The 27,192-nt window shown below is 45.6% G+C and overlaps 1 protein-coding gene across 1 annotated transcript in view; it reads right to left on the bottom strand.

Moving 5' to 3' along the window:
- Positions 1–27,192, bottom strand: part of LRP8 (LDL receptor related protein 8) — a 295,799-nt gene that overhangs the window by 20,470 nt on the left and 248,137 nt on the right. Inside the window, 5 exon segments of the mRNA XM_054980392.1 lie at positions 2,613–2,731; positions 3,610–3,837; positions 5,097–5,268; positions 10,064–10,189; positions 10,323–10,442. Coding sequence (XP_054836367.1) covers positions 2,613–2,731; positions 3,610–3,837; positions 5,097–5,268; positions 10,064–10,189; positions 10,323–10,442 — 765 coding nt within the window.

The raw sequence follows: 27,192 nt of genomic DNA, 5'->3' as shown, positions 1-27,192 counted from the left end.
CACCCACCAATGGTAGTTTGATCCTTTTAGCAGCCTCTGGAACCAGAATAAAACTTGGAAAAAAATATGGTTAGCTTTGGGTTTTAGTTAGAGCTTCCCACTCAGCCTTCATCAGGCTGCTGGAAGGGGAATCCCTGAAGAAGCTGCTCCTGATTTGGGGAGGGTTCTCTCCGACCGCTCAGGGAAAACTTGGTCTGGTTCTTCTTTCCCTTCGGTCTTATGGGAAATCTCTAGGATCCTCAGCATCTTAGGGAGGAGTCTGACATACAGCTCCTGGGGAAAGAGCCTTGTTTGTATTGAGGTGATCACCACCTCTTCTACTTCTAATAATTCCCTTTCCCCCTTAGCTGAGGAAGAATCCAATACCTGAGTCCTCAGACTGGAGGCTTAGCAGTGGACTGTGCTCTCTATGGCACTTGTACTCCCCTCTTTGATCTGAGGCGGGGAGGTACTGTCCCGTTTTCTCTTCTTGGAGACAGACCCCTGACTGGGTTGTCCCTCCTGTTATAAGAAAGGGCCATGAGAGCTTTTCAGGGTCTCTGACAGAGGTTGCTCATACCATCTACTGCCTGGTTCTTTTTAACCAGACTTGCAAGGAATTGAACCTGAGACCTCTGGCATGCCAAGCAGGGGCTCTTTCATTGAACCACAGCTCTTCCCAGAAACCCAGGAGGAAGTAGAGGCTGGGGAATTTGTCAATCCAAGTCACAGACTGTGTTTACTAAGCCTTGGGAGGTGGCTTTTGCTGACTTCTCTGCCAAAAGAAACACTCCCCTCCAAAGAAAAAACCCAAAGTGAAAGTACACTACAGGGGCCCAGACCAAAGGAAGGAAAAAGAAATGGCTCCCTTTTATTTGGGGTCAACTGGCTCCGAGACTTCTTCTGCTTTTCTCACCTCCCTTCTTTCCTTCTACGGCTTTACGTCCCCATTGGAACAGCCTTACCATGGTTCAGTCAGGGTTGCCAGGGCTGGAGTTGCTTCTCTGCTGTTGCTGAAGCCTGCTCCTTCCAAGCCTGTGAGAGCTGCCTTGGGAGTTGGTGCTCTAGGACAGGCTGCTGCGGTCTCAACCGTGCTCTCTGGGTCATCTGAGGAGGGGGGGTCCTCCCGGCCTAAAGGCTGGGCCTTGGTGGGAGTCTGCAGTTGTGGCCATGGAACCTAGGAGTACCTAGGGATGTCAGCTCTAATGCCTGCCACTGCTCCAAAGTGGTACAGGAAGAGGGGTGGTGGTAGAGCCCTTCCCTTCCTGTACAAGCTCGATGTTCTTCTGTTCCCAGGATTGCTGCACTCTGTGGAGTGCCACTGAAAACATCATGCTTGGAAGGCAGGGCCAGAAAGCCTGGTGATCCCCAGGACAAGCCCCTCCCCTCCAGGATCAGATCAGCCGACTGACTCTGTCTTCGGAGAGGAGGAGCTGTGTCCCAGAAGTGAGGAACTTCCCCACTCCCAGGACCACTGGAGAAGGGGCTAGAGTTTCATTTTAAAAAATGAAATAGATTCAGAGAATCAGCTAAACTTATTGTTACAGCAGTATATCGATGTAATGATATTTTAGTACTTATTTTAAAAAATAACATAAAAAGCTCCCCAGTGGTGGTGGTTGGGGGGGGGGGGAGATGGCTGAGATGGGAATAGGATCAGGGAAAATGGCTGCCATGAGAGCCAAAAAATCAAAAATTTTCCATACATACACAGCAGCCATCTTGGCTTTATTGTAATCTTTCCCAAAACTTCATAGCAAAGCAGGTTTGAGAAAGATCTGAGAAAAACCAGTGAAACCTCCAGAGGAGCACAAATGCACCATGATGCTATGGGTGAGCGGGGGGGGGGGGGAGACTTTCTATAAGCATTGAACTCAGAGCAGATAACCTGTGTGGAAGATAACTTTCTTTTCTGGCAATCATTTCCCAGTTGATATTGCCCCATCCAGCTGTTTTTCCAAGCAGAAGGTAAAAGACATAGGGCCCTGTATCTTTCTCCCTGCAGCTGGAAAAACAGCCGGAGAAGAGAAGAGGGATTTGAGCAAACCCTATCCATGTTCTTGATCTCATCCTTCAATGATGCTCTTCTGTACTAGCTAACAGAAGCTGAGAGGCAATTTATGTATAGTCATCTCGGCCTCCCCACATGAATCATAGTCTGACCAAGATGGCTGTTCTTCCCTTCCCCCCTGTGCATCATTGGCAGGGGTGGAGGGTATGGGCCACTATCTCAATAACTGTGTTTTGTTGTAATAAATGATTGTGATGATGTGGTTTTATTCTGGTTTTAAATGTATTTTATATCCTGTTGTAACCTGCCCTGAGCCTGCTTGCAGGAAGGGCGGGCTAGAAATTGAATAAATAAATAAATAAATTCTGCACATTGCCTACTTTGTCTTTTTGGAAATGTTATGAAGGAGGCTCTGCGTAGTGAAAATTACTGAACTAGCAGAAGAACTTTAGGAGGATATGTGCATCCACAACATTTGTATTAAGACTTAAATGACCAGCCACAGTTAAGAGAAAATCCTGAGACGTGTATGATTATTTTCCTCTCGCTTAGTTAATTGTACAAACTGAAAGTGCCAGAGTGCTGGGATTTGCAATGATCTGATTCCACTTTGTCTGCTTACCGAGGGTGATGCCATTGGGCCATTCAATGTTTTCTATTACAAGCACTTGCCGATCCACACCATTCAAGCCAGATTTTTCAATTTTTGCTATGTCACCCCAGTCAGACCAATATATAAATCTGTAAGAGAGGGGAACTCTTAAATCAAAAGGCGCAGTTCTAAAATTCACTTTCTGTGGTTATTACTTCTTTAAAAAAATGTAATCCCATTTCATTGACATCCAGATATCTGGATGAATGAATATGAATTAATTCAGTTGAGATCAAACCTACATTTATGAGGTACTTCCCTTGATCAATTGTAGAACAGCAAATTGAGCAATGACTGCCCAGTACCACAACTGGGTGCTGCAGCTATGTGACAATCACAGGACTCTGAACCTGATTTGGTACGAAAGCACATAGAGACAAATGCGCACGTACAAAGCTCTTCAATTTAATTCAGTAGGACCATAGCAGGGCTTATGATTCACAAAATGGAAGCATACTGCATCTGTCTTAGTCCTCTAAAGCCACAAATGAGAAGGATACAGATGGGAAAGATACAGAGGACATCTGACCCAATTTCCTGCTCTAAGGAGAGGTCCTCCATGCTCCAACTTCCTAATAACAATAATAATTATGTGCCATCAAGTTGCAATTGACTCATGGTGACCCCATAGGGCAAGAGACATTCAAAGGTGGCTTGCCATTGCTTTTCTCTGCAATGCCTGCCCTTCGGTCTTCCTTGTTGGTCTCACACCCAAACACTAACTGAGGCCCACCCGGCTTGGCTTCTGAGCTCTGACAAGATCAGGCTACTCAGAGCTATTCAGGCTGCTAACTTTCTAAAAGCCCTTGATTAATGATGGAGCAACATATGGGTCAGTTATGAGTCTTACTAATTAAAACTGTAAACCGCTTGCAAACTGAGTTTTCCTATGTTGTAATCATAGCCAAATGCCCTGTGCAATACACTGTGACAGAATATGAGAGATTGCCCTCTCTTTCACACGTACCCCTGTGTTGGATCCACTGCAATGGCTCTGGGCTCATTTAAATTAGTATTGAAAAGTGTCCTTCTCTTACTGCCATCAGCCGTGGCTACAGAAATGGTCTTGTTTCCTGAATCTGTCCAGTAGATGTTCTTGTGAATCCAATCTATTGCCAGGCCTTCAGGAGAATTCAGTTGGCTGTCTATTAGAACCACCTGCTCTGCTGTGTCGCTGGCTTTGTCTATGTAGGCACTGTGGAGACCAAAACTGACAGTTTATGAAGAGGGAAAAGTAGTGATGGTGATGACATTGGGAGAGAGGTGAAGAGGATGAGAAAGAAAAGAAATGGTATGATGTTTCAGCATTAGCATCCTAACAGGAAAATTCTACACCACAGCTAAAATTCTGCAAGCAAAGCCCTGTTCTGCAATAACATTATTGTGTAAATATACCAATTATGTAAATTTGCTTTAGTTTGCATGTTACCGGACAGAGGGGGCATAGCCAAATATGAACAATTGTTTCTTTGGGTCAGTTCTTCCATTCCTAATAAAAAGCTGTTTTAATGGGGAAGGACATTTTAGCTGAAGGAGGAAATGATTGTTCCATTAAACAATACATTTGTCTGTTCTCTTTCTTATTGCCAAAAACTCAGGGTTGCAGAAGCAAATGTCCGTCCAGAATAGTGATTTGGGGGTGGGGAGCAAAACTGTTTGCCAGAGATCGCTAACCATCCTTTAATTCTTAATGAACGAACTACACATTTAGTTATAAAATTTTTATGCTAGCTCTCCAGGGAACCTGCCTGAGGCAGCTTAGAAAACAAAACATAAGAAAAGCGTACAGCACTCTAAGTTGTTAATTGAAAGTCCAGCCACAGCATAAGAACACTGAGCAGCTTTAAACTAAGTTAACAGTTTCCAGCACACGTTAAAAATGGTGTGAAAAGATCAAAACCTTAATTTAAGAAGTGGATGACAAGATACATTTTGGCCTGGCACCTAAAAGTGAAAAGCAAAGGTGCCAGGCAAGCCTCAAGGGGGAGGGCATCCCATAGATGAGGTGCCACCACTCAAGAATCCTCTCTGTGTTTGTCACCCACTGTACCTTTGAAGGCAGGAGGCACGGAGAGCAGGGCATATGAGGAAGATCTTAGCTGCTGGTCCGGTCCTTCAAGTACTCTAACTCCAAGCCATTTAATGGCTTTAAAGTATGAATTGTTCCCAGCCACAAATGGGTAGCCAAGTGCAAATCTTTAGCACAGGACTAAAACGATCCCCGTATCCAGCCACTGACAGTAATCTGGCTGCCACATTTTGGACAAGCTGAAGTTTCTGGACTGTTTTCAAAGGCAGCTTCATGCAGAACATGTAATAGGAATCTAACTTCGATGTAATCAAAGCATGAATTACCATGGCAAGATTACACTTACAATATACACTGTAAATTTGTTTGTCATTTCTGGCCCTGCCAGAAGCATGCCTAAGGATAGCTGAGTGATATCTTCGCACCTGTAGATCTTCCTATAGAATAAATCACACCAGTATATTCTATTTGTTGCCACCTCCACATCCAAAGCGACAACGTTCTTCAGCATAGGGATGACACGGGAGTAGTCCCTTTTCACCAAGTCGATCTTGCGTACTTCATGACGGTTTGTGAAAACCAAGTATGGGCTCTTCCCTGCCACAAAACAAAACCCTGAAAGTCACCTTTCTTTCTCAGCACTTTACAGAACAGCACAGGTCTCAGATCCATTTGCTTCATATTACTTAAGAGCATGTCTGAGCTGGGAGGAAACAGAATTGCTTTCAGATTCAGAGAAATCGTCTGCAAGAACAGGAAGGACTTGCATCTGTTCTCACCAGCATTTCAAGGTTGCATTTGCATCAGCTGAGCAATAAGCCACACATTACCTTTTTTTCTGAACTTGGGAAATGGAGGAATCACACATCTGCAGTGTATTTTCATGTTCACAAACACATCAATAGTAAAAAGTCCAGTAGCACCTTTAAGACTAACCAACTTTAATGTGGCATAAGAGAGCCATAGCTCTCTTCATCAGATGCATCTGACGAAGAGAGTTGTGGCTCTCAAAAGATTATGCTACAATAAAGTTGGTTAGTCTTAAAGGTGCTACTGGACTTTTTACTTTTTTGCAACTACAGACTAACACGGCTAACCTTTCTGGATCTAAACAAATCAATGTCTCTTACAGTGATATCCATCTATTAAAATCCATGCAGATAACTACAAATGAGATCCAGGTAACATTGCTTTGCATGTTACATTTTTCCTATGACTCCATTAAGCTAGAAAGAATGTCAATCAATCTTCATTCTACCCAGCTACTGAAGGCTCCAGCCCCAGCCTGTCTGGGGGACCCTGTTTGTGGTCTGCGGGGGTGGTGGGGGTGCAGCACATGGCAGCTGCTATTTTAACTGAGAGCCAAGCTACAAGTGACGCCTGACACAGGTTGGACACTTGTCAGCTTCCCTCAAGTTTTGATGGGAAATGTAGGCATCCTGGTCTTGCAGCTGTAATGGAGAGCCAAACTGTAAAACCAGGACGCCTACATTTCCCATCAAAACTTGAGGGAAGCTGACAAGTGTCCAACCTGTGTAAGGCGTCACTTGTAGCTTGGCTCTCAGAGCCCAGTGGCTCCTGACAGTCTCCACACTATTACATGGATGGCTTCAGATTCAAATTGCTCAGCTAGCCAATCAGGAGGTGGCTGGACAGACCTGGGGGGCAGTTCTTGGTCAGAGGATTTTAAGAGCAGTCTTCCCTCTGCACCAGGTGTATTTTAGTAAGTTGGCTGGGCTTCCAGTTCTTTGCTCTTGTCCTGCTTCCCACCCAACCTCCATCCTTGGTTCAGCAGACTCTGGGTCCCACCCCCCACCCCCAGTCTAGCCTGTGTTGAGGAATGCTTTCTTGGATGTCTTGAGTTCTGTAACATAGTACTGGATTTTTTTGGATATACTGTTTTTGCTTTTCCATCTTTGTTACAACTTTAAGTAGAGGCAGTTTTTTGGCATTGGGTACGAATCCTTCTGGGGGGAAAGTATGGCCTGTGAGCCCAGTTTCCTCATAATTGGGGACCTCTAAAGGGATCTTGGGGGTGATACGTGACAGGGACATGCCCAGCTTGGGGGCTGTGAAGGCATGCTTACTGCCAAGTGGCAGGGGAATCCATGTGGAGGTTTGCACCCATGTGGAATCCCACTTCCTGTCATCCTACGGTTCTTCCCTCAGCAGTTGGTCTGAGAGGGTGAGGGAGACATCAGCTAGCAGGCAGGTCAGCCGGTGTTTGGATCTGAGCTCTCTACTATACCAAGGATCCATAAACTGTAAGCCAATAAAAGTTGCAGCCTTTTTAATTCCATCAAGTTGTCTCTGTATTTTCTGTCGCCTTGCCCTCACCCCTTTAATCATATTCTTTCCATACAGATTACAGATGTGCAGTGGGGACATGTGAAGTATTTGTGTATGTGTCTAAAGTCTAGAAAAGGGACAAACAGTATTGGAGAGTCCACAGATTGAATGGAGTGAAGTAATGCATTAAGGAACAAAAATACGTCTATAGGAGATGCTGTGTACCTCACTCCAGGTGTAATGGGAAGGTGAGAAGCTGAGAAAGCATGGAAAATGGCATGACAAAAACACCTATTCTGGAATTCTAAATCTAATAGGTCTGTCTGCAGGTAAGGTTCACATATCAACAATTTATGCATTATGTTTTCTTGTGTGTGTACACCAAGTGGCTTATGCACTGCAAACACAAGGTAAGCAGCCTGAAGTGAGCCATTCATATCTTCTAGACAAAGCAAAGCGGTAGTAGTAGTGTGCGATCCAAGAGTCATGAACTGGTGAGCCAGGATTTGGGAACTGTGCTGGATCACATTGGAGAATTCCAGATTGGATCAGGGGAGCTGAACTCTGATGGTCTAGATTATTCGACCGCATTACCCTCACCTTACAGAGGAGAAAAGCAGGCAACCAGCAGAGGCAGAGCAGCAGCGAGCAAGAGCAGCGGTGCAAAGTGGAGGCAAGCTTCACATTGCAGCAAGACAGTGGTGTGAGGCTTGCGGGGGATGGAGAAGCAGCCAGAGAGAAATGGAGTGAAGAGGAGGTAAGCTTCACACTGCAGCAGGAGGGTGGTGTGAGGTGTGTGTGTGGCGGGGGAATGACAGAGCAGCATCCAGCGAGAAGTGACACAAAGTGGAGGCAATCTTTGCACCACAGCAGGAGAGTAGTGCAAGAACAGCAGCAGGACAGGAGGCAGCAGGCAGAGTGGATTCCTATCTCACCCTTCCACCCCCACCTGCGTTCCAAAAGAGCCCTTCAAGTTGACACCAGTGTCTTATACACTCCAAGGCTCCAGCGAGTCTTACTCTCCCACTTGCTGCAGCTTGGGGATTCTCTAGTTTAACACTGGAGTTCTCTGGTTCGACATTGGTTCCCTTGCTGTAGTTTGGTTCTGTTGGGCTTTGTTGGTTCAGCTTGCACTGGGAGTGAGACTTGATCTTGGCTTTTGGCCAGGGGCTGCCTTTCCTTAAGGTTTCCCTTAGCCTGGAAAGCCTTGGAAATATTTCCCCATAGGAAACAATGGAGAATAGTTGAGGGTACCTTGTTCAGGGGCCCACAGAATTAGACCCCTGGTTCCAATCATCTTGAAACTTGTGGGGTCTGTCCAGGGATGGCTCTGGCCTCACCTGCCGACCCCGATGGGAACCATCACGATGAGCCGCCTCCGCCCGTCGACAGCACTTACCGGGCGGCAGAGGCCCACCGTGGCTCACAGCAACAGTGGTGCGGGAGCCTGCTGGTTGGTGGCGGAGGCAGGGAGGACGAGCAGTTCCCAGGCAGGGAGGTGGATGGCGCCGTGGCCCAGCTGTGACACAAGGGCAAGGGGTCCTTGGAGGCTTGGTCCTGGCGAGCTTCCCCCAGCCCTGTGTGGGCGGGCCAGCTGCAATGGGGGGTGGCTGGGCAGCCGACGGCCCTGGCAGCTGCAGCCTCACCACTGTACACCTGGCGGATGGCTCTTGGAGTGTCACGTCTGCTCCGCCGGGCTGGAAACACCGCTGGCTGCACCCAGGGCTGGGAGACTCGCCCATGGGGCGGGCCTGCTCTCTGGAACCAGTCAGGGAAGGACGATCCGCCCGGAGTCAAATTGGCGCAGGAGGCCCTGGGATGGGGATGGGGGCAGATGGGAGGAACAGGGGCGAGCACCTACCTGGGTCCAGGACAGGGGTGGAGCCAAGGCATGTGGCTATCCCTGGCTCAGCTGCTGGCCATCACCTTGGGCGTGGGAGCATGGGAGGTGGGGTGGGGCTGGAGTTAAGGGAGGGATAAAAGGAGGGCTCCAAGCCATGACCAGGGAGGAGAGAGCGATCTGAATTCTGACCCTGAAGTAAGAGCCAGCTTTGGCAGGCACCTTTGGGGGACGATAGGGATTTGCATCTTACCCCAGGGTGACCTTTCTGAGGTCAGTGGGGAGCCCTCGCACCCTTGCTCCCAGGGCAATGTCAGGCAGCCGGCCAGGCGGCTGCAGTACAGGCCAGAAGGGATGGACCCGTCTCAAGCACTGCCAGCATGGCCACGCCCCCGCCAACTTGCCACACGGACCCGCCAGTGCTTGACAGGGTCTTTAATGGACAGCCAGGAGTAAGTTCCCTGCAAATTTGGTTGAGTTTGCTTGAAAAATGCCCCCCTCAGCCTTCCAGATAGTATTCCACCTGGAAATAACGGCAGGATAAATTGGGGATTCTCTAACCAGATTAGAGAATCTGACCCAGATTTAAGGAATACCAATGTTTTTTGATCTCTATGAAACCTGGATCTGGGTCAACCATATATATATATATATATATGCAGTACAGGCCAGAAGGGATGGACCCGTCTCAAGTGCTGCCAGCATGGCCACGCCCCCGCCAACTTGCCACACGGACCCGCCAGTGCTTGACAGGGTCTTTAATGGACAGCCAGGAGTAAGTTCCCTGCAAATTTGGTGGAGTTTGCTTGAAAAATGCCCCCCTCAGCCTTCCAGATAGTATTCCACCTGGAAATAACGGCAGGATAAATTGGGGATTCTCTAACCAGATTAGAGAATCTGACCCAGATTTAAGGAATACCAATGTTTTTTGATCTCTATGAAACCTGGATCTGGGTCAACCATATATATATATTGGTGCACACTCCTAACTGGTAGTTTCAAGAGAGCTGCAGAAGACTGGCCCAACTTGCATCTTTGTGTGCATGTGTTTTTTTTTACTAACCTCAGTCAAGAGATTTTGCTTTCTGATCTTATTTTCAGGCGGTTATGGGTAAATATAACAACAATAAAAATTAACACAGCTGCAAAAAGGATCAGCTTTGTGGCTTCTAATCTTCCTTTGGTTTCTTCCCAGTCCAAAAGCTGGTCTTGGTATTCTAAGACTTACACTGGTGAGTAGAATGGATTTAAGCATTTGCTTACCTACAGCTTTGCAGTTTTTGGACAAGGTGTCCATCTCGTAACCCTCGTAGCATTCGCATTTATAATCTCCTTTGTAGTTAATGCAGATCTGGCTACAGGCATCAGGATTCTCACATTCATCGATGTCTGGAAGGAGAGTTTGAAAGCCATCAACAGTTTGAAATCAAGCCCATCTGGAGAAAGAATGACCATGAAGCAAGCTATAATTATGTGTGTCTGACAATGAACGGCAAGAAACTGCCATTCCCATGCATATTACCTCCACATGTTTTCTTGTCCAGGAGCTTGTATCCAGGAGGACATTCACATTCATAGCCAATCTTCAAGTCTTTGCATATGTGAGAACAACCACCATTGTTGAGTGCACATTCATTCACACCTAGAAAAAACACATGGATTACAAAAAGATTTAGTCCTAAAACTTCGAAGTTTAAAAAAAAATTAAGTATCCATGCATTCTGGTGATTCAAATATCTCTAGAAGAAATCCCTCAAAATAATTCATATGAACAGTGCCTCAACAGAAAGCCATATCTTTCTCGCAAGAAAATATAAATCACTTGATTTGAGATTTCTTAAGATGACTTACTAATAGAATTTTGGCTTAACTTGTATCTTGTTGGCTTCTTGGGCCACATTATTCTTGTTATTTACATAGTTCTACGGAAATTGTTTTAGTTTGTAAGCAACCATGAGGAGCTCTTTGAGCCAAATGGAGGAATAAAAGTTTTAAACAAAACATCCATTGATCACTCTCTGTTTCCAGACCACTCTCTAGGCTGCAGAGTAAAGGATGCATCCTAACCAACTAGTTAAAAATGAATCATAAGCCAGAATACAGGCTGACAGTTCTAGTGGAAGACATAAGATCTTCCTTAAAATATACATTTTCCCTGACATTTCACTACCTCCAAGGCTGTGGGGTTGCATTTCAAACAGATCTATGGCTCACATGCCCTTAAAATTATTTCAGCTGTGTGGGAGCTGATAATCCAATAGCAGATTTCATACAACTGAGACCTATGTTTTGACAACCTGGTACTGTAGGCAGGCTGATCATGTGGGCTTTTCCCATGGAAATGGAAACATCATGCCTAGCAGAATACCAGTTCCATGTGGCTAGATCGTTTTGATGCAGCACTCATTTGAATGGTAGTTGCTTATGGCTATGTGAATGCCACAGGGCAGAGAGAACATTTAAAGGATGCCACAGAAAAATGCAAAGGAGAGTGTCATTGTAGGCTTTGCATCAGGAACGATATTCACATCAGATGTGTAACATGACACATCATGCACCATGCTGCTTCTGAACAAGGAGATACAACTCTTTCTTAAACACTGTATCTTTTGGAAGTTAACAGCATTAAAATATTGGGTCTACCTTCTTTATCCTATGAATCCACTGTCCACCAATATCACCATCAAATGTCCCAAACTGTGACAACCAGAATTACAAGACTAAACAAATTTCTGAACCATTTATTGCATTTGACAAACATGACAGTGTTTTGTTTTCGCCTGGTGGCACTGGAAAGAGCAAGGCATCTGCAGTTCTAGACACTGTGCCAATAATAGTTACATCTAGCCCTGACAACTTGCATGAACAAAGGAGGTATCATTTGTTTCCCCACTGGCAGTAGTTAAAATGGAAAATCCAGTACAATTTTAACCCAACAACTATAAACTGCAGAAGGGTTGAAGGAGGTCATTTCCATGCCTGAAATAACATTTTACTTGTTGTTTCAATTAACCTGCACAAAGTGAGAAGCAATGTTTTCTTTCTGGTGTGAGATTTGCTATGCAGTTTATGTGGCAATCCTGAGGTAAGCAGTTTTGTAGGGACCAGCCTAAATTTCGAATGCAAGAGAACAGCTGATGATGTATATTTTTCCAAGTTCCTTTCTTTTTAGGTTACTGCTACTTAGCTGATAAATGATGAAGCTTTGAAGGATATTTAACAGTAAATCAACTGAAGTTCCAGAAAACACTGCACTGCAAAAGGCCTCCACTAGACCCTGACGCAGAACACTCAGCCCTTCCTAGCAGAGAGGCCAAAGTTATTAACAGCAGACTGTTCACTGGAGTTGGTGCCTATATCATGGCAGAACATGTTGGCTGCTGTTCATTATTCTGAACGATCTTGCCTGTTACTGTTCCCTAGACCAGCCACAATCCAATTAGGCCATGCACGTACTGAAACACACGGAAAGTTGCTGGAACTGGAGGAAAATGCTCCATATTAATTGTTACTCCTGTTTACAATGGAACTTTGCCGCATAGTATGCCAAACTCTATAGCTATTTCACTGTAACTAGAAGTGTGACAAGTTTATACAGGGTCGCCTGCTCTGCATCAGTTAAAAGAATGATAGCTGGTAGCATGCTCCATTTTCAGGAAGAAGAGTCACTTCTGTAAATCACTCCCATGTTTCAGACTAAGTGTAGTGATCACCAAAGCAAGATCTGTGAAGTGTCCACATTAGATTTGTCTAAGCTAGATGCACACAGTGTCTACAGTATATTTACCTGATTTGGAGACACCAGAATAACTTATGGGAGTGCTATGTCTTGAAATAAGAGTCTCGTCTACTGGACATTCACAAACACTGTACTCCCCAAACTGAACTGGCGTTTCAGACTCATGTTAGCAAGTATTAGTTTTTATTTAAATTATCTTTGCTCCACCTTTCTATCCAAATTTTAAAAAGTGGCCTTTGACATGACAGATGATATATTGGTGAAGTGCATCACCATGATTGTGGTGATATTGGGTAACAATGCACCAGTTAATTAGGTGATTCACAGAGGCTTCCTGTTAATTAGACCTAATTAATGGCTTGGAGAATTAGACGGCTGATTCTCTGATGGTTTTGTCCTTTTCAGTCTAATAGGATAGCAGAATTGATAGTATGGAATTTGTTCTGTGAAGTTCTTCAAGGGTCATTTTTCCTGCCTATGATCTTCAGTATTTTCAGGTCACTAAATAAAATCATTTGTAGCTCTTGGTTTGGCTATCATCAGGTTGCTGATCACACCCAATATTGGAAAGCCAGTATGGTGTAGTGGGGTTAAAGTGCTGGACTAGGATATGGAAGACCTGGGTTCAAATCCCCACTGTGCCACAGAAGCTTGCTGAGTGACTTTGGACCAGTACACACTCTCAACTTCATCTACCTCACAGAGTTGTTGTAAGGATAAAATGGAGGCGAGGTAGACAATGTAAGCCACTTCGGATCCCTATCAGGGAGAAAGGTGGGATATAAATTAAGTGAATAAGTAAAATATAAGTACACAAAAGCTGCTATGGATGTCTCCAAATGGTGTCTAAAACCTTTAGCCAAGTGGCTAAGTGGGAACAAGCTGGAACGGACTCTAGTAAAGATGGAGATGATGCTGGTTGGGAAAAATGATATTCTAAAGGAGACTGATTTTCCAGCACTGGATGGAATGACTTTATCTTTGGCAGATCATGTAAAGAGTTGGGGGGGGGGGTGCTCTTGAGCCAAGCTTTGTCACTGGAAAATACCTGGGTGTTGTTGGTAAAAACACCATCTTTCAATTACATCTTACTTTAAATTATCCTTAATTGTCCCTTATTCATATACAGGGGAAAAGTTGGATTTTGGGAACAGAGGGACATTGTTACCATATGCCCCTTTGTGGAGGCACAGTAATCAAGACTAAGGGCACCCACCTGTTAGCTGAAAGCCTGGCTATTCTTCCACTTTAGCCTTGATGATCCATATTACTGTAACCTCTAGACTGGACTACCATAACCCACACTTAAAGTGTTGCTGCCATTAGATAATTTGGAAGCTTCAATTAATGTAGCAGCTCACTGGCTAACTGTGGTGAGCCACTTTCAACACGTAACATTTATTCTGAAATGGTGATACCAACTTGCTTCCAGGCTCAATTTAAGCTGCTGGCTTTTAAAGTCCTTCAAGACTCTAAAATGTCTGAAAGGCATTTTAGGAAGGCATGAAAAGTCACTCTTCGTGGATGTTTTTAAAGGCTGCCCTGATGTGTGGCAGGCATTCTGTTAACATTTTAACTATAACAAATCCATTACTGAAATTTTAATTGAAATGAACTTATTGCTTGGCAGGCAAAATTTATTTGTTATACTTTGCACTTTATTTTTAATGTGTTATTGCTGAATTAGGCATATTATAGGATCTTTGAGAATGGAAGATTTAAGTATCACTTACCATGAAGCTTCCTTTCTCGGTAGTCCGGGAGTGGGTCAGTCCTTACTAGAGTTGGGCACGATCCAAAAAAAATTAACGATCCAGCTGATTGTGGATCGGTGCCGGCGACAATCCCGAATTAATGATCCACACCGATCATCTCCCGTTCCCGAGCCGTGGATCGTGGATGCCAAAGTGGGGCATGCTGGTATTCCCAGCTATGTGGGAAGGTGGGTTGTGGCGGCGGCCAACTCTCTCAGTCTCTCTCTCTCTCTCTCCAAAGGCTAGCAAGTAGCAAGCAAGAGCTCTGTCCCACTCCAATGCTCGCAGAAAGTGAAACCCAGCCTGGGAGACCACAACTATTTAAAAGCATGGGTCCCATTCAGCAACACAGGAGGTCTGTGGTTGGCTGTCAGAGCTGCCTATCAGGGTTTGCGGGAATGCGATTGGAGTGCCCTTGGCTACAGAACACCCCCTTCCCCCTCCCTCCCCTGGGTGTCTTCTCCCAACTGGTGACTGCTTTGCTGCTCCGTGGTTGGAAGGAAGCCCTGCTGATCAAGGAAAGCTGGGCTTCCATTTGGGTTTCCAGGGCAACAGAAGGAGGGCAAACACAGCTCAGGCATTCCCCTGGCTCCATTGCCAGGGGAATAGATTGCTGGCACCTGAGTGTCTGGATCCCCGAACCGAGCCCGATCGCCCCGATCCAGGCCTCTCCCGACTGCTGGATCGTTGGCCGTGGCCGATCACAATCCGCCGGGTCACGATCGCGCAATCGCCATTTTCGTGGGTTTTTTACATTCGTAATTCAGATCGTGCCCATCTCTAGTCCTTACTATTGGGAAGCGACTCCCCCTCTCCAGTGCAGGGTCAGTCAATCTGATTGATCCTGGAAGGGGAGGGGCTTCCTTGGCACTTCAGTTCTTTCTCAAGCCTTGAGTCCCTGTGAGCCTTCGTAGTCGGTAGACAATTCCCCTCCACCTTTTGGAATAGATTCTACTTACTAACATTAACACAACTTGTAACAAACAGTAAGATTACTTCTTGTTGCCAACTATGTACATATCCTGTTTCAATATTCATATTCCTAACCACCTCATTTATAATAGACATAATGCAGCACACCCTCCTTCTCTGTTGCATGGGTAGGACTGACCCACTCCCAGACCACCAAGAAAGGAAGCTTCACAGTAAGTGATATTTAAATTTCCATTCTCCGGTGGTCCATAGGGAGTGGGTCAGTCCTTACTATTGTGACATATAAAAGCAGTGTGTCCCAGAGAGGGTTACTCAACTATCCAGATTTAGAGCGTGTGCTGAAGTACTCTTCTCCCAAAGGTGGCCTCAGCTGAGGCTACTTGGTCTATTTTATAATGCCTAGTAAAGGAGTGAACTGACCTCCAAGTTGCTGCCTTGCATATCATCTCCAGCGAGGGACAGGATCTATATGCAGCCGAAGTGGCTGCCCCTCTGAGAGAATGAGCTGTGCCCCCTTCTGGTAGTTCCAGCTCTCTAGCCTTATAAGCCAAATTAATGCATTCCACTTGCTTAAAGTGGATACTCTTCCCCCCCCCCCAGAGATGACTCTCTAAAAGAGACAAACATGGATTCACATTTTCTGAAAGATTTAGTTCTATCTATACAGAAGCTGAGGGCATGGCGAACATCTAGATAGTGCCACTCCCTTTCCTTTCTATGCTTGGGGTTGGTACAAAATGATGGTAGATTTATGTCTGCACCCCTATGAAAGGTAGAATTAATTTTTGGGATAAAGGTTGGGTCTGGTCTCAAAACGACCCTATCGTTGTGAAAAATGCAAAGCTCTTTATCCACTGATAGCGCATTTAGCTCAGATACCCTTCTGTCTGAAGTAATCCCCACTAAGAAAAGCATTTTGAAAGTTAACTCCTTTAGGGGCACGTTGCCATAGGTTCAAAAGATTCTCTAGTCAGTGCCCTCAGCACTATGTTGAGACTCCAAGTAGAGAATCTATGAATTTGAGATGGGTTAATTAAAGCCGTATCTCATAAAAATATGTTTGTGTGTGGATGTTGTGTGAGGGGCTTCCCTTTCCTACACCCCCCTATGGCTGAAATAGCTGCCATTTGTCTCTTTAAGGTACTTGTGCTCAGGCCCTTGTTCAGACCTTCCTGCAGATAAAGTAGGACCTCATTAATGGTTATTGGTAGTGAGTCTTTCTGTCTGCTTGAACACTAATTCTGGTACACTTGCCAAGTAGTGTTATAACTTCTGCTGGTAGATTTCTTTCTCAAGGCTAGCATGGTTGAGATCACCTCATCTGGGTAGCCTAGCTGTCTAAGCTGCTGGTGTTCAATCTCCAAGCAGTGAGATGAAGCATCTCCAGCTGTGAGTGTAGAAGGGGCCCTTGTGTCAGCAGATCCTTTCTGATGGGTAGGCACCAGGGTTCCAAGATCAATAGGCTCTTCAGATTCTGGAACCATGTTCTCCTGGGCCAATGTGGTGCTATTAGTATCATCTCCGCTCATCGTTCTATGGCTTTCTGTATCACCCTGCGGATTAGTTGAATCAGTGGGAAAGCATACACAAGATGCCTTGGCCAGTCACAGTTCAGAACATCTGTGCACAGAGCCTGTGGTTTCCTTCTTCTGGACATGAATCTTGGTACCTGACAGTTTTGACCATTGGCAAACAGGTCCATGTCTGGAGAGCCGAACTTGTTGCATACGCTTTGGAAGACTTCCTTGATCTATCTTTCCTCTGCTTAATCGATCTGCTAGAATGTTGTCCAGTCCATCCATGTCAACTGGCTTCAGAGATTGGATTTTTTCTTTGCCCAGCTTAGTATGAGGCTGGTTTCTTTGTGTAGGGTCCTGAACTTGGTCCCCCCTTGTCTGTTCAAATATGACTTTGCCATCATGTCTGTTCTTACTGGGGGCGTGGCGTCGGAGCCTTCGGGTATGGACGCACATTGAAAGATCTCTGTCTCCTTCCTCCCTGTAAACCCTGGAAAACAGCTGATATCGCTTACCCTGCATTATATATTTGAGAAAGCAGACGCAGAGGGAAAAGAAGATCTATCCAAAATCAGCAAGAAATTTGCAGCAGCTCTTTTACAGCACAACTCAAACTATGCCTCAGGAACGCAGCAAGGCCGAGCTATCCAAAATGGCCGACAGGAAACTTGTAGAAACAAATGCAGCAGCAAAAACTAATAACCACTCCCTTGAGGCACAGTTTGCAAAATTTGAAGAGAACCTGCTCAAGCAAATGACGCTGCTCATCCAACCGCTATCTACACAATGTCTGTTCTTACTAGGACATGGGCTCCTGTCAGTTGACTCATGAATTGTAGTAGTCCATTCCTTATGGCTCTCAGTTCTAGCAGGTTCATACTCTTGGATTTCTTGTTCTGTGACCAGGGACCCTGGGCTGTTCTGCTCTGGGAGTGAGCCCCCCAGCCCCAGTGACTGGTGTCTGTTGTTAGCACCACTCTCTTTGGCTCCCTGAGAGGGACTCCTAACTGGAACCTGTCTGGATCCATCCACCACTCCAACTGTTGAAGGATGCTTCTTGGAACTTTTGCCAATACGTGCTTTCTGTGAGCTATGGCTCTCTGATAAGGAAGCAGGAACCATTGAAGTGGGTGTGTATGGAATCTTGCCCATTGTCGCACATCCTGGCAGGATCCTACCAGTTATGCCAGAGACATGACCTGATATTGATTCTTCCGGATCTGTAAAATCAGGGACTGCAGCTTCCTTTGTCTCTCTACGGATAAAAACATCCTGTCCTCTACCGTGTCCAGCAGAACTTCCAGATGAACAATTTTCTGCAGTGGTTTGAGGGAATTCTTTTTTGTGTTGACAACGAATCCGTGTTTCTCTAGGCAGTCCAATGTCATTTTCATTGCTTCCAGTCCTGTCTGCATGGAAGGTTCCTTTATTAAAATGTCGTCTAGGTAAGGAAAAAGTGATATTCCTTGTAATCTGAGTAAGGCCATCAGCGTTACCAGTACCTCTCCCCTGGGAGAGGATTTGAGACCAAAAGGGAGTGCATGATACTGGAAGTGCCTCCCATCATAAGCAAAATGGAGGAATCTTCGGTATGCCTCCTTTATGAAGATGTGAAGATAAGCCTCCAAGAGATCGATGGAAGATAAGAAATCTCCCTTCTGGATAGCCATTGCTATCATTCAGAGTGTCTCCATCCGAAACTTGCGAGTCTTGATGAATCGGTTCAGCCACTGAAGATCCAGTATGGCTCTGATGTCTCCATTTTTCTTTGGGACTATAAAGAAGGTGGAATAAACCACTTGGTTCCTCTGACCTTGTGGAACCAGCTCTATCACCCTGATTTCTGTTAGGTGTTGAATCACCTGTAGTAAAAGCCGATGTTTTTGGATGGGTTTCTTGGTAACTGAAAAACATGGTTCGGTGGCATTGTTTTGAATTCCAAGGAATATCCATTTGTTACCATGTCCAGAGCCCATCTGTCCAAAACCATTTGATGCTATATGTCCACAAATTCCTGTAACCTGCCCCCTATCTTGGTTATTGGATTTGAGGCGTCGTAGTCATGCAGACGACTCCTTTTTCTGTGGTTTGTTGTATTGCCCGAATTTGGTGAAGGCTGCGGATCTATTGTCCAATCTGGACCTAGGGTGCCATCGTCCTTTAGAGGATCTGGATGACCCGTATCTTGGAACCCTCTTGGAGTCATGAAAGGACTGAAACCTCCGTTTATGCTGCAGGTCTCTCTTTTTTGATGAAAGCACCTTCTTCTTCTCTTTGTCTTCCACGAGATATCTTTAGTGTCTCACCAAAAAGATTAGTCCCTTTGAATGGGACTGCTGTCACCTTTGCCTGGGCCTAGGGATCTACCTCCCATTTCCGTAGCCATGTGTTCCTTCTCGCCACAATGTTGAATCCCATGGCTCTAGAGGAGAATTGGAAGGCATTCATGGACTTTGCTACTGCAATTTTCTTGACCTTGTCCTTGATCTCCTTCAGAATATTACTCTCTGCTGCAGCTAAATCTGATGCCCAGGAGAAGGCTGCTCTGGCAAATAAGGAGCCAGTCACTGAAGCTCTAATTGATGTTGCTGAGGCATCAAAATTTTGATGTAATGCCTGCTCAATTCTTCTATCACAGGGATCATTTGGAAGGCCGTCCACCCCCATGGGGAGCACAGAGGTGGTAGCCAGGCTGGACACTGGGTCATCCACAACAGGCAACTTGATTTCCTTAGCCGCATCAGGAATAAAAGAATACAACCTGGAAACAATTGGCTGGCTGTCCTTTGATTTTGCTGGTGTCTCCCATTCTGCCTTCATGATTATCATGGAAAACAGCAGGTAATGGCATGCCTGGTTGAAGGCTTCCTTTTTTTAGGTAAGGCCTGTTCCGACCCTTGTGGAAAGGCAGATCCCGTGTTCTTTTTATTGGGCACGTTCGCATAATTTTCAAAGCCCTCAACACTTTGGGCAGAAGTCTGGCATAGACCTCCTGAGGGAAAAGCGGCACCTGCGTAGTGGCCACGCTGTCCTCTTCTTCCTCTGATAGCTCTCCCTCCTCGTTAATGGAGGATAGGTCTAACATCTCAGAGATTGAGTGTTCATCTTCCAAAGGGCTAGATTCTCTATATGTAGAAATTTCTTCCTCCTTAAATTCTCTCCTCATCTCTGAGCCAAGCCAGGATAAAAGGTGGGCTTTGACTTCCTGACTTGTGGGTTCTGATCCATCATTATTCTCCCCTATATCCCCTGGGGACTGATGAGAGGAGAGTGAGTTCGGGGAGCTAGGGAGCTCCAGTTCACAAAGGGTGCCCCTACCCCTGTACTGGATGTTAAACCTGCCTTAGCAGCCATTAGTACTTCTTCCCGCCAAAAGTAGCAGCGTTTAGTTAATGGAGAGCAGAGTAGAAAAAAGGTGAGAGAGAGAAGAAGGAGCCACAACCCAAATAAACTTGCCAAAAAAGAGCCTGAATAAACGAGAATCTGGCCTTGGAAGGCTTCTTACCACCCCATTGCCGGCGAGCCTTCCCCGAAGTATAGAGAGGCCTCCGAACGGCCACACAGAAGCTGAGGCAAAGGCTTTTCGGCCCGTCATTACTTCTGCCAGCATTTTCAGACTCTACCACATCCCCCAGAGTAGAAGCCGCTGGAGGGGGGTGGGATTCCTAACCCAAAGGCTGGAATTGCACGCAGGATTCTGTGCGCAAGCTGTGGAAGCTAGGCTTACCTAGCGCCGTCAGCCTTGCAGCTTGCTGTTGCTGCTTTGACACGAGGGCCAGCGGGGGGGGGGGGGGCTGAAAGCCCTTCCATTTCAGCTATTTTTTAAAGCTATTCACAGTTACTTAAACCTTTGTGTTGAGAGGTTTTTGTCCCAGTGTTTCCCAAAACACCCGAGTATACTTTCTTTGAGTATTCTCTGACACTTTTGGCTTCCAGAAGACTGATACCCTCTTTCCAGTACCCAAACCCCTTCTCTTGAAACACCAGTACGCGTCTTGAGTTTCTGACTCTTAAGGTCTCCAAAGGTAGTTTCTAACCACACCAAACCAGGGATCTCTTCACCCTTCAGAGCAAATTCCCTGTTTGACTGGGTAGGGAAATTCTCCTCTCACTAGAGATCTATCCCTTTTCTTTGGCCTAAATGGGAGTCTTTGCCTATTTCCCAAACTTCCTTGCCAACTTTCCCCCAGTTCTCTTGTCTGTGTTAAACTGCTCTCAGTCAGGGCTGAATTCCAAAGTTGTGAGTATTCGACTCTTCTCAGCCAGGGCTGAAATCAGACTCTCTTCTCCCCAGCATCCAGTTCAGAAGTCTTTGTTGTTGTTGTTCAGCTCAATTTTCTCCATTTTTTCTAGTTTTCCTGTTTGGAAAATGAGAGGGGGGATTATGGGGGGGGAGGGGACATTTTTGCCCTGAATTTGTGCTTGTTGTTTCCAGGCCTTCACAGCTCTATACATGAAGCTGCTAGGTGCATTCACCAGACACTATTTCACTTGTTCATATTATGTGAACTGAGATCTATGATGGGCTGGATGAGAGTGAACAGCCAAAGTTCAGTCCAGAATGCTGGTGGATGATCTGTTTGATTAGGAGATGCATGTTCTGGATTAGGCTCACACTCTCCCTTAAGAATCTTGTATACAATCAAGGGGTGTTTGAATCCAGCACTGTTCCTGGATACCATGGTAGCAGCAGTCCCCCATGGTTCCTTTGTATCCTCTCCTGCTTTTATAGTAGGCTGTTTAATGTGCTTAATGTGGTGCTTTTGTTGATAATTGTCCCAAAAGTTCAGTCCGTTATGAATGCTGGAGTGTGATTAAAACTGACATTAATCTCTTTGGGAGCATGTTAAAAGCTATCAGTTCATTTTAGGATAAATTCCAGGTTCCTATATGGTCAAGATCCAGCAAATCTCAAGGAGCACCTTCTTTCATAGAACCTTCTCTTATGCATTATGATTTGGAATAGAATCTTGCAACTGATGTTTTCCTGGTGGATGAGAGTTTACCATATACTAGGATCAATGCCTTTTAATAGTGGCACCATGTTCATGAAGTTCTAATGAAGTTTATTGAATTGCTTTAAATGTCCAAGTTTCCAAGTTTGTATTTAGTTATTTATTGAAATGTTGATAACCCCCTTTCTCTGGTGGTCCATAGGGAATGGGTCAAGTCCTTATTATTGGAAAGCGACTCCTCCTCACCAGTGCAGGGTCAGTTGATCTGATTGGTCCTGGAAGGGAAGGGGCATCCTTGGCTCTTCAGTTTTTACTTGTTCTGCCTAGGTACAGGACATTGACTGATGGTGCTCCATTGAGCACCATCCATTGAGCTCCATTGAGCACCATCATCCTGATAGATGAAGAAGGAGGAGGAGGAGGAGGAGGAAGCCACAGAGAGCTCTCAGGGGAATATCTTTTTTTAAAAAAACTCTCATTAGCCTGAAACGTAAGAACTAAAGTCTATGCATGTATTGATTTTACCTCAGTTATCTATATAGAGCTACCTCAGAAATTTTTGACCCTTGATTTCATCTGAACTTTCCTCTCTATGTTAAATAAAATATTTGGTTAAATGCCACAAGTGCCATTTAAGTTGGCTAAAACAAAAGAGAAAAGAAGGGGGCATCATATATCACAAGGATAACCAAGATAATTTTAGACCAATATTGACAAAGATCAGGACGATCTATATTATTCAGAAAAGCCTGGAGTTAGACTTCCAGTACAAAGAGTTTATAATGTATGAGACTGGATGTATCTTAGTAAGGGCTTAATCAAAGCCTTCTTCAATGGGTAGGAAAGCTCTCTCACACCATAATCCCCATTTGGCCTAAATGAACCATGATGCATGTTGTGAGTCAAAATCTTGCACCGTCTTGCCAACTTTCCTCAGGCATCAGTAAATGAAACTCCTCCAAGTAACTTCAATTAATGCGGGTTTCTTGTACAGAATCCTCTTCTAAAATGGTGTGCAGAGTTGTACAGGTATGAGTGGCTTTGTCTGTAAAGTGCCTGGAAAAGAGGACAGAAACAACTCTTCCTCCTCATGATAGGCAACAGGTTGCAAAAACCACATCACCACTTCAAAAGGCTTTCCAAGTTCATTATCAGAAAAGAGTGTGGAATACAGGTTTATAGTTTTGTAGCTGGATGAGAAAAGTGCTCCTGAATGGCATCTTTAAAACTACAAAAAACACCCAAATCCTGACTCATAATAGGAGACCCTGGACTATAGAGTAACTATACAAACTACAAAACCAAATTTAATCTGAAATTAATATTCAAGATATTGCAATTAATATTCAAAAGGTATTTATTTATTTATTTGACTGATCGATTGATTTGATTTTTAGCCCTCCCTCGGCTCAGGGCGGGGTACAATAAAATGCTCAGTACACATTAAAACATATAAATACATTTAAAATCCAAAACCCACAAAATGCGTGTTGTGGCCCAGTCTGGAATTGATGAGTCTGAGGAGCCTCATGTAACCAGCCAGGACTCCTCAGGAGAAGAGGAACCTTGCGTAGCCAGCCCTAGCCCTGACTCAGCAGAAGCCTGTGATCAGGATCAACATCTGCACTCTCCAGCCCCAATGCTACTGGGGAAGCTCAGCCAGGGACTTCCAATGCCACACGTGAAGCCCAGCCAGGGGCTTCCACCCTCCCAGGTTCACCCACACCCAAAGAGCACCACAGACAGAAGCAGGGGCTAGAGCTGCAGGAGAGATGGCACAGTGCTCACCTTCTGAGCCGACACCAGCTGCTGGAGAGCAAGGATGAGTAGCATCAGGAGTGAGCCCCAGCAGCTGGCTGCAAACCATGCTTGGCTATAAAAGCCAGTCTGGAGGAACTGTCAGGCATGGAAGCAAAGTGTTACCTACTTGCAACCATGCTGTGTCTTGTATCATGCTTGAGCTCACTCCTAGACTTGATGCTATCGGTAACTGACCCTGGACTTGCCTTGACCTGGATTTTGGACACACCCCTGATGTTTTACCTTGTGCTCTGACTACGGATTGGATTTGGCTTTTGAATCTTGAACTCCCCTTTGGCTTTGTGTTAGTGCTTGGACTTTGACCCCTCTGCTTGGGCTGGCCCAGCGCATGACAATACATACGGAACAGTATCTCAGATGGCAGCCCGCTCCAATTTCCCCAGTCATAACATAAACAAAAGGGTGTGGATGGGGCCCACAGTTAATAATATTCCAAGGATTGCGCTTGTGGGGGGCAGATGATTTTCTCCCCCCCCCGGTGGGAGACCGATAGGGAGGCTCCTAAAAAAACAGTGTTTCATACCTGTAACTGTTGTTCATCTAGGTCTTCCGTGCAGGCACACATGGGACTGCGCACGCGCAGGCCTGCCGACTTCAGAGATTTTTTATAGCTCAGAACCACTAGGGGGCGTCTCCGCCTCCTAACGCGCATGCGTGGCCGTCCTTTCCCACCAAAAAACGGCTCCTAAGAGGCGGGGTGCCCCTGATGTACCCTCAGTCCTCTTTCGCCACCGACTACAAGGTAAGTACCAAGAGAATTAGCGGGGAAGGAGGGAGGGTATGTGTGCCTGCACGGAAGACCTAGATGAACAACAGTTACAGGTATGAAACACTGTTTTTCATCTGCAGTCTTCCTGTGCAGTCCCACATGGGAGATTACAAAGCTTAAATACCTGGGTGGTAGGCACAGATGCATCATCACAGGAAGATTGATTGTAGGCCTGCTGTACCCACTATCATTTCCTTCCTGTCTAGGACGTCCAGAGCGTAATGCCTGACAAACGTGTCCGCAGAAACCCAAGTCGCAGCTTTACAGATGTCTTGTAAAGGGACACCTCTCAGGAGCGCTGCTGATGATGCTTGAGACCTGGTGGAGTGAGCATGTACCTCCAAGGGACAAGGTAAGTTTGCACATTTATAATTTAACAGAATAGCCTGCACTACCCAGAAAGCCAAAGTTTGAGGACTGGCTCCCATCCCCTTCTTTGGACCAGCAAAACAAAGAAAAAAGTGGGAATCTTTCGGAAAGGGCTTCACCCTATCCAAATAAAAGAGGAGAGCCCTGCGAACATCTAGAGCATGAAGGGATCTCTCTGCCTCTGAAGAGTAATCCTTGAAAAACACAGGTAAAGAAATTTCTTGAGATAGGTGGAATTTGGATACCACCTTGGGTAAAAACTCTATATTTGTTCTTAGGACCACCTTATCAGGGTGAACACTCAAATAAGAAGGATCACATGAAAGAGCTGTCAACTCGCCCACCCTCCTGGCAGACGTGACAGCCACTAAAAACGCGACCTTAAATGAAAGTAAATTCAGAGGGCAAGTAGCTAAAGGTTCAAATGGCTTGGAAAGAAGCTTGGTCAACACCAGCGGCAACGACCATTGAGGTACTAACACCCGCACTGGGGGAAACAAGTTGTTGAGCCCCTTCAGAAACAGTTTGGATGTGTAATGGGAAAACACAGTCCTTCGATCAACTGGGGGATGGAAGGCAGAAATCGCAGCCATATAAACCTTAACAGAAGAATTTGACAATCCAGATTGTTTAAGCCCCCACAAAAAATCCAGAACCTTGGAGAGGGAGGAGGTCAGAGGGGCAACCCCCCAACCCTCGCACCACTCCGTAAACTTGTTCCACTTCAGGGAGTATGACTGCCTAGTGGACAAACGACGGGAGTTCTGGAGTACATACATTACTCCCTCAGAGAAACCCCGTCCTGAAGAATCAGCCACGCCGTCAGTCTGAGTGTATGTACTCTGTGATGAAGCACCCCCCGGAAAGACAGTAGATCCGGTTGATCCGGGAATTGGTGCATCCGGCTGTGGAGTCTCAGAAGTGCATGAAACCACGGCTGTCGTGGCCAGTAAGGGGTTATCAGAATGGCTGATGTTCTGTCCATCTGGATCTTGGAGATTACCCTGGCTAACAGGGGGAACAGGGGAAACATATAAAGAAGGCGACCGGACCAAGTTAACTGAAATGCGTCCCCAAGAGACTCGAGGCCGACGCCTCCTCTGGAGCAATAGCGGGGAGTCTTGCAGTTCTCCTCTGTGGCGAAAAGGTCTAAGTCTGGGGTTCCCCATTCTGAAAAGACAGGACATAAATACTTGTCATGAAGAGATCATTCGTGGGTGTCGCCCCCCAGTCTACTAAGGTGGTCAGCCGTAACATTGTCAACACCTGGTATGTGGACTGCTACAAGCCACACAGAATGATCAATGGCCCAATTCCAAATTCTCATCGTCTCTTCGCATAAGGCTAGAGACATAGTGCCCCCTTGCTTATTCAAATAAAACATTGTGGAGGTGTTATCCGTAAGGATCTGGACCGTTTTATTCTGCACCATGTCAGAAAAGGAAATTAAGGCGTAGTAAACAGCACGTAACTCAAGGAGATTGATATGTTCTTTACACTCCGATTCATCCCACATACCATGAGCATATGAACCCTGAGAATGAGCACCCCACCCCAGGGTAGATGCATCCGTGGTGACTGAAAGGTCTGGCTGTCTATAGCCGAAACCAATCCCTCCAAACAGGCTGGCATCTTGCAACCACCAGTCCAAAGATAGGAGAACCCTGAGAGGAATACTAAGTTTCTTCTGCTGGGAATCCCTATCAGGGAAAAAGCTTCTAGAAAACCAAAGTTGTAGTGGTCTCATCTTAAGTCTTGCTAGGGACACCACAGCCGTGGTGGCGGCCATATAGCCCAAAAGAACCTGAATAAGTCTAGCTGGTTGGAACCTGCATCTCCTAAATCTTTTAATAAGTGCTTTAATTTTATCAGCCCTATCTACGGGCAAAAATCCTGCATCCTGGGAACCATCAATAATAGCTCCAATAAATTGGACAACCTTGGAGGGGATAAGCTTCGACTTCTTTTGGTTATCAAATAACCCCAACTTTAAACAGGTAGCCAAAGTGATAGAAACCTGATTGGTTACATCCTCCTCTGACTGGCCAACAATCAACCAGTCATCAAGATAGGGAAAGATGCAACAGCCCTGTGTTCTAAGGAAGGCAATCACCACCGCCACACATTTGGTAAATACCCTAGGGGCGGTGGACAAACCAAACGGGAGAACACGGTACTGAAAAATTCGAGTACCATAGGTAAAGTGAAGAAATTTCCTATGCTCAGGAAAAATTGAGATGTGGAAATACGCATCTTTAAGATCTAAAACCCCAAACCAAGAGTCAGAGGGTATCAGAGTTAGGACCATCTGCAGAGTGGTCATCTTAAACTTTCGGACCCATATAGATTTATTCAATTCTCGGAGGTCCAGAATAGGGCAAAGTCCCCCATCCTTCTTGCTACCACAAAAAGGCTTGAATAGAAGCCAAATGGGGAAGAAGGAGGAGTCACCTCTTCAATAGCCCCTTTTAATAATAAGGCTGATAACTCTGAAACTACCCCCGGTTGAGGTGTCTGAGAAGAGAAAACAGGAAG

Source organism: Eublepharis macularius, chromosome 5 (genome assembly GCF_028583425.1).
Source record: "Eublepharis macularius isolate TG4126 chromosome 5, MPM_Emac_v1.0, whole genome shotgun sequence".
NCBI lineage: Eukaryota > Metazoa > Chordata > Lepidosauria > Squamata > Eublepharidae > Eublepharis > Eublepharis macularius.
This window is presented reverse-complemented; position numbering and strand designations above follow the sequence as displayed.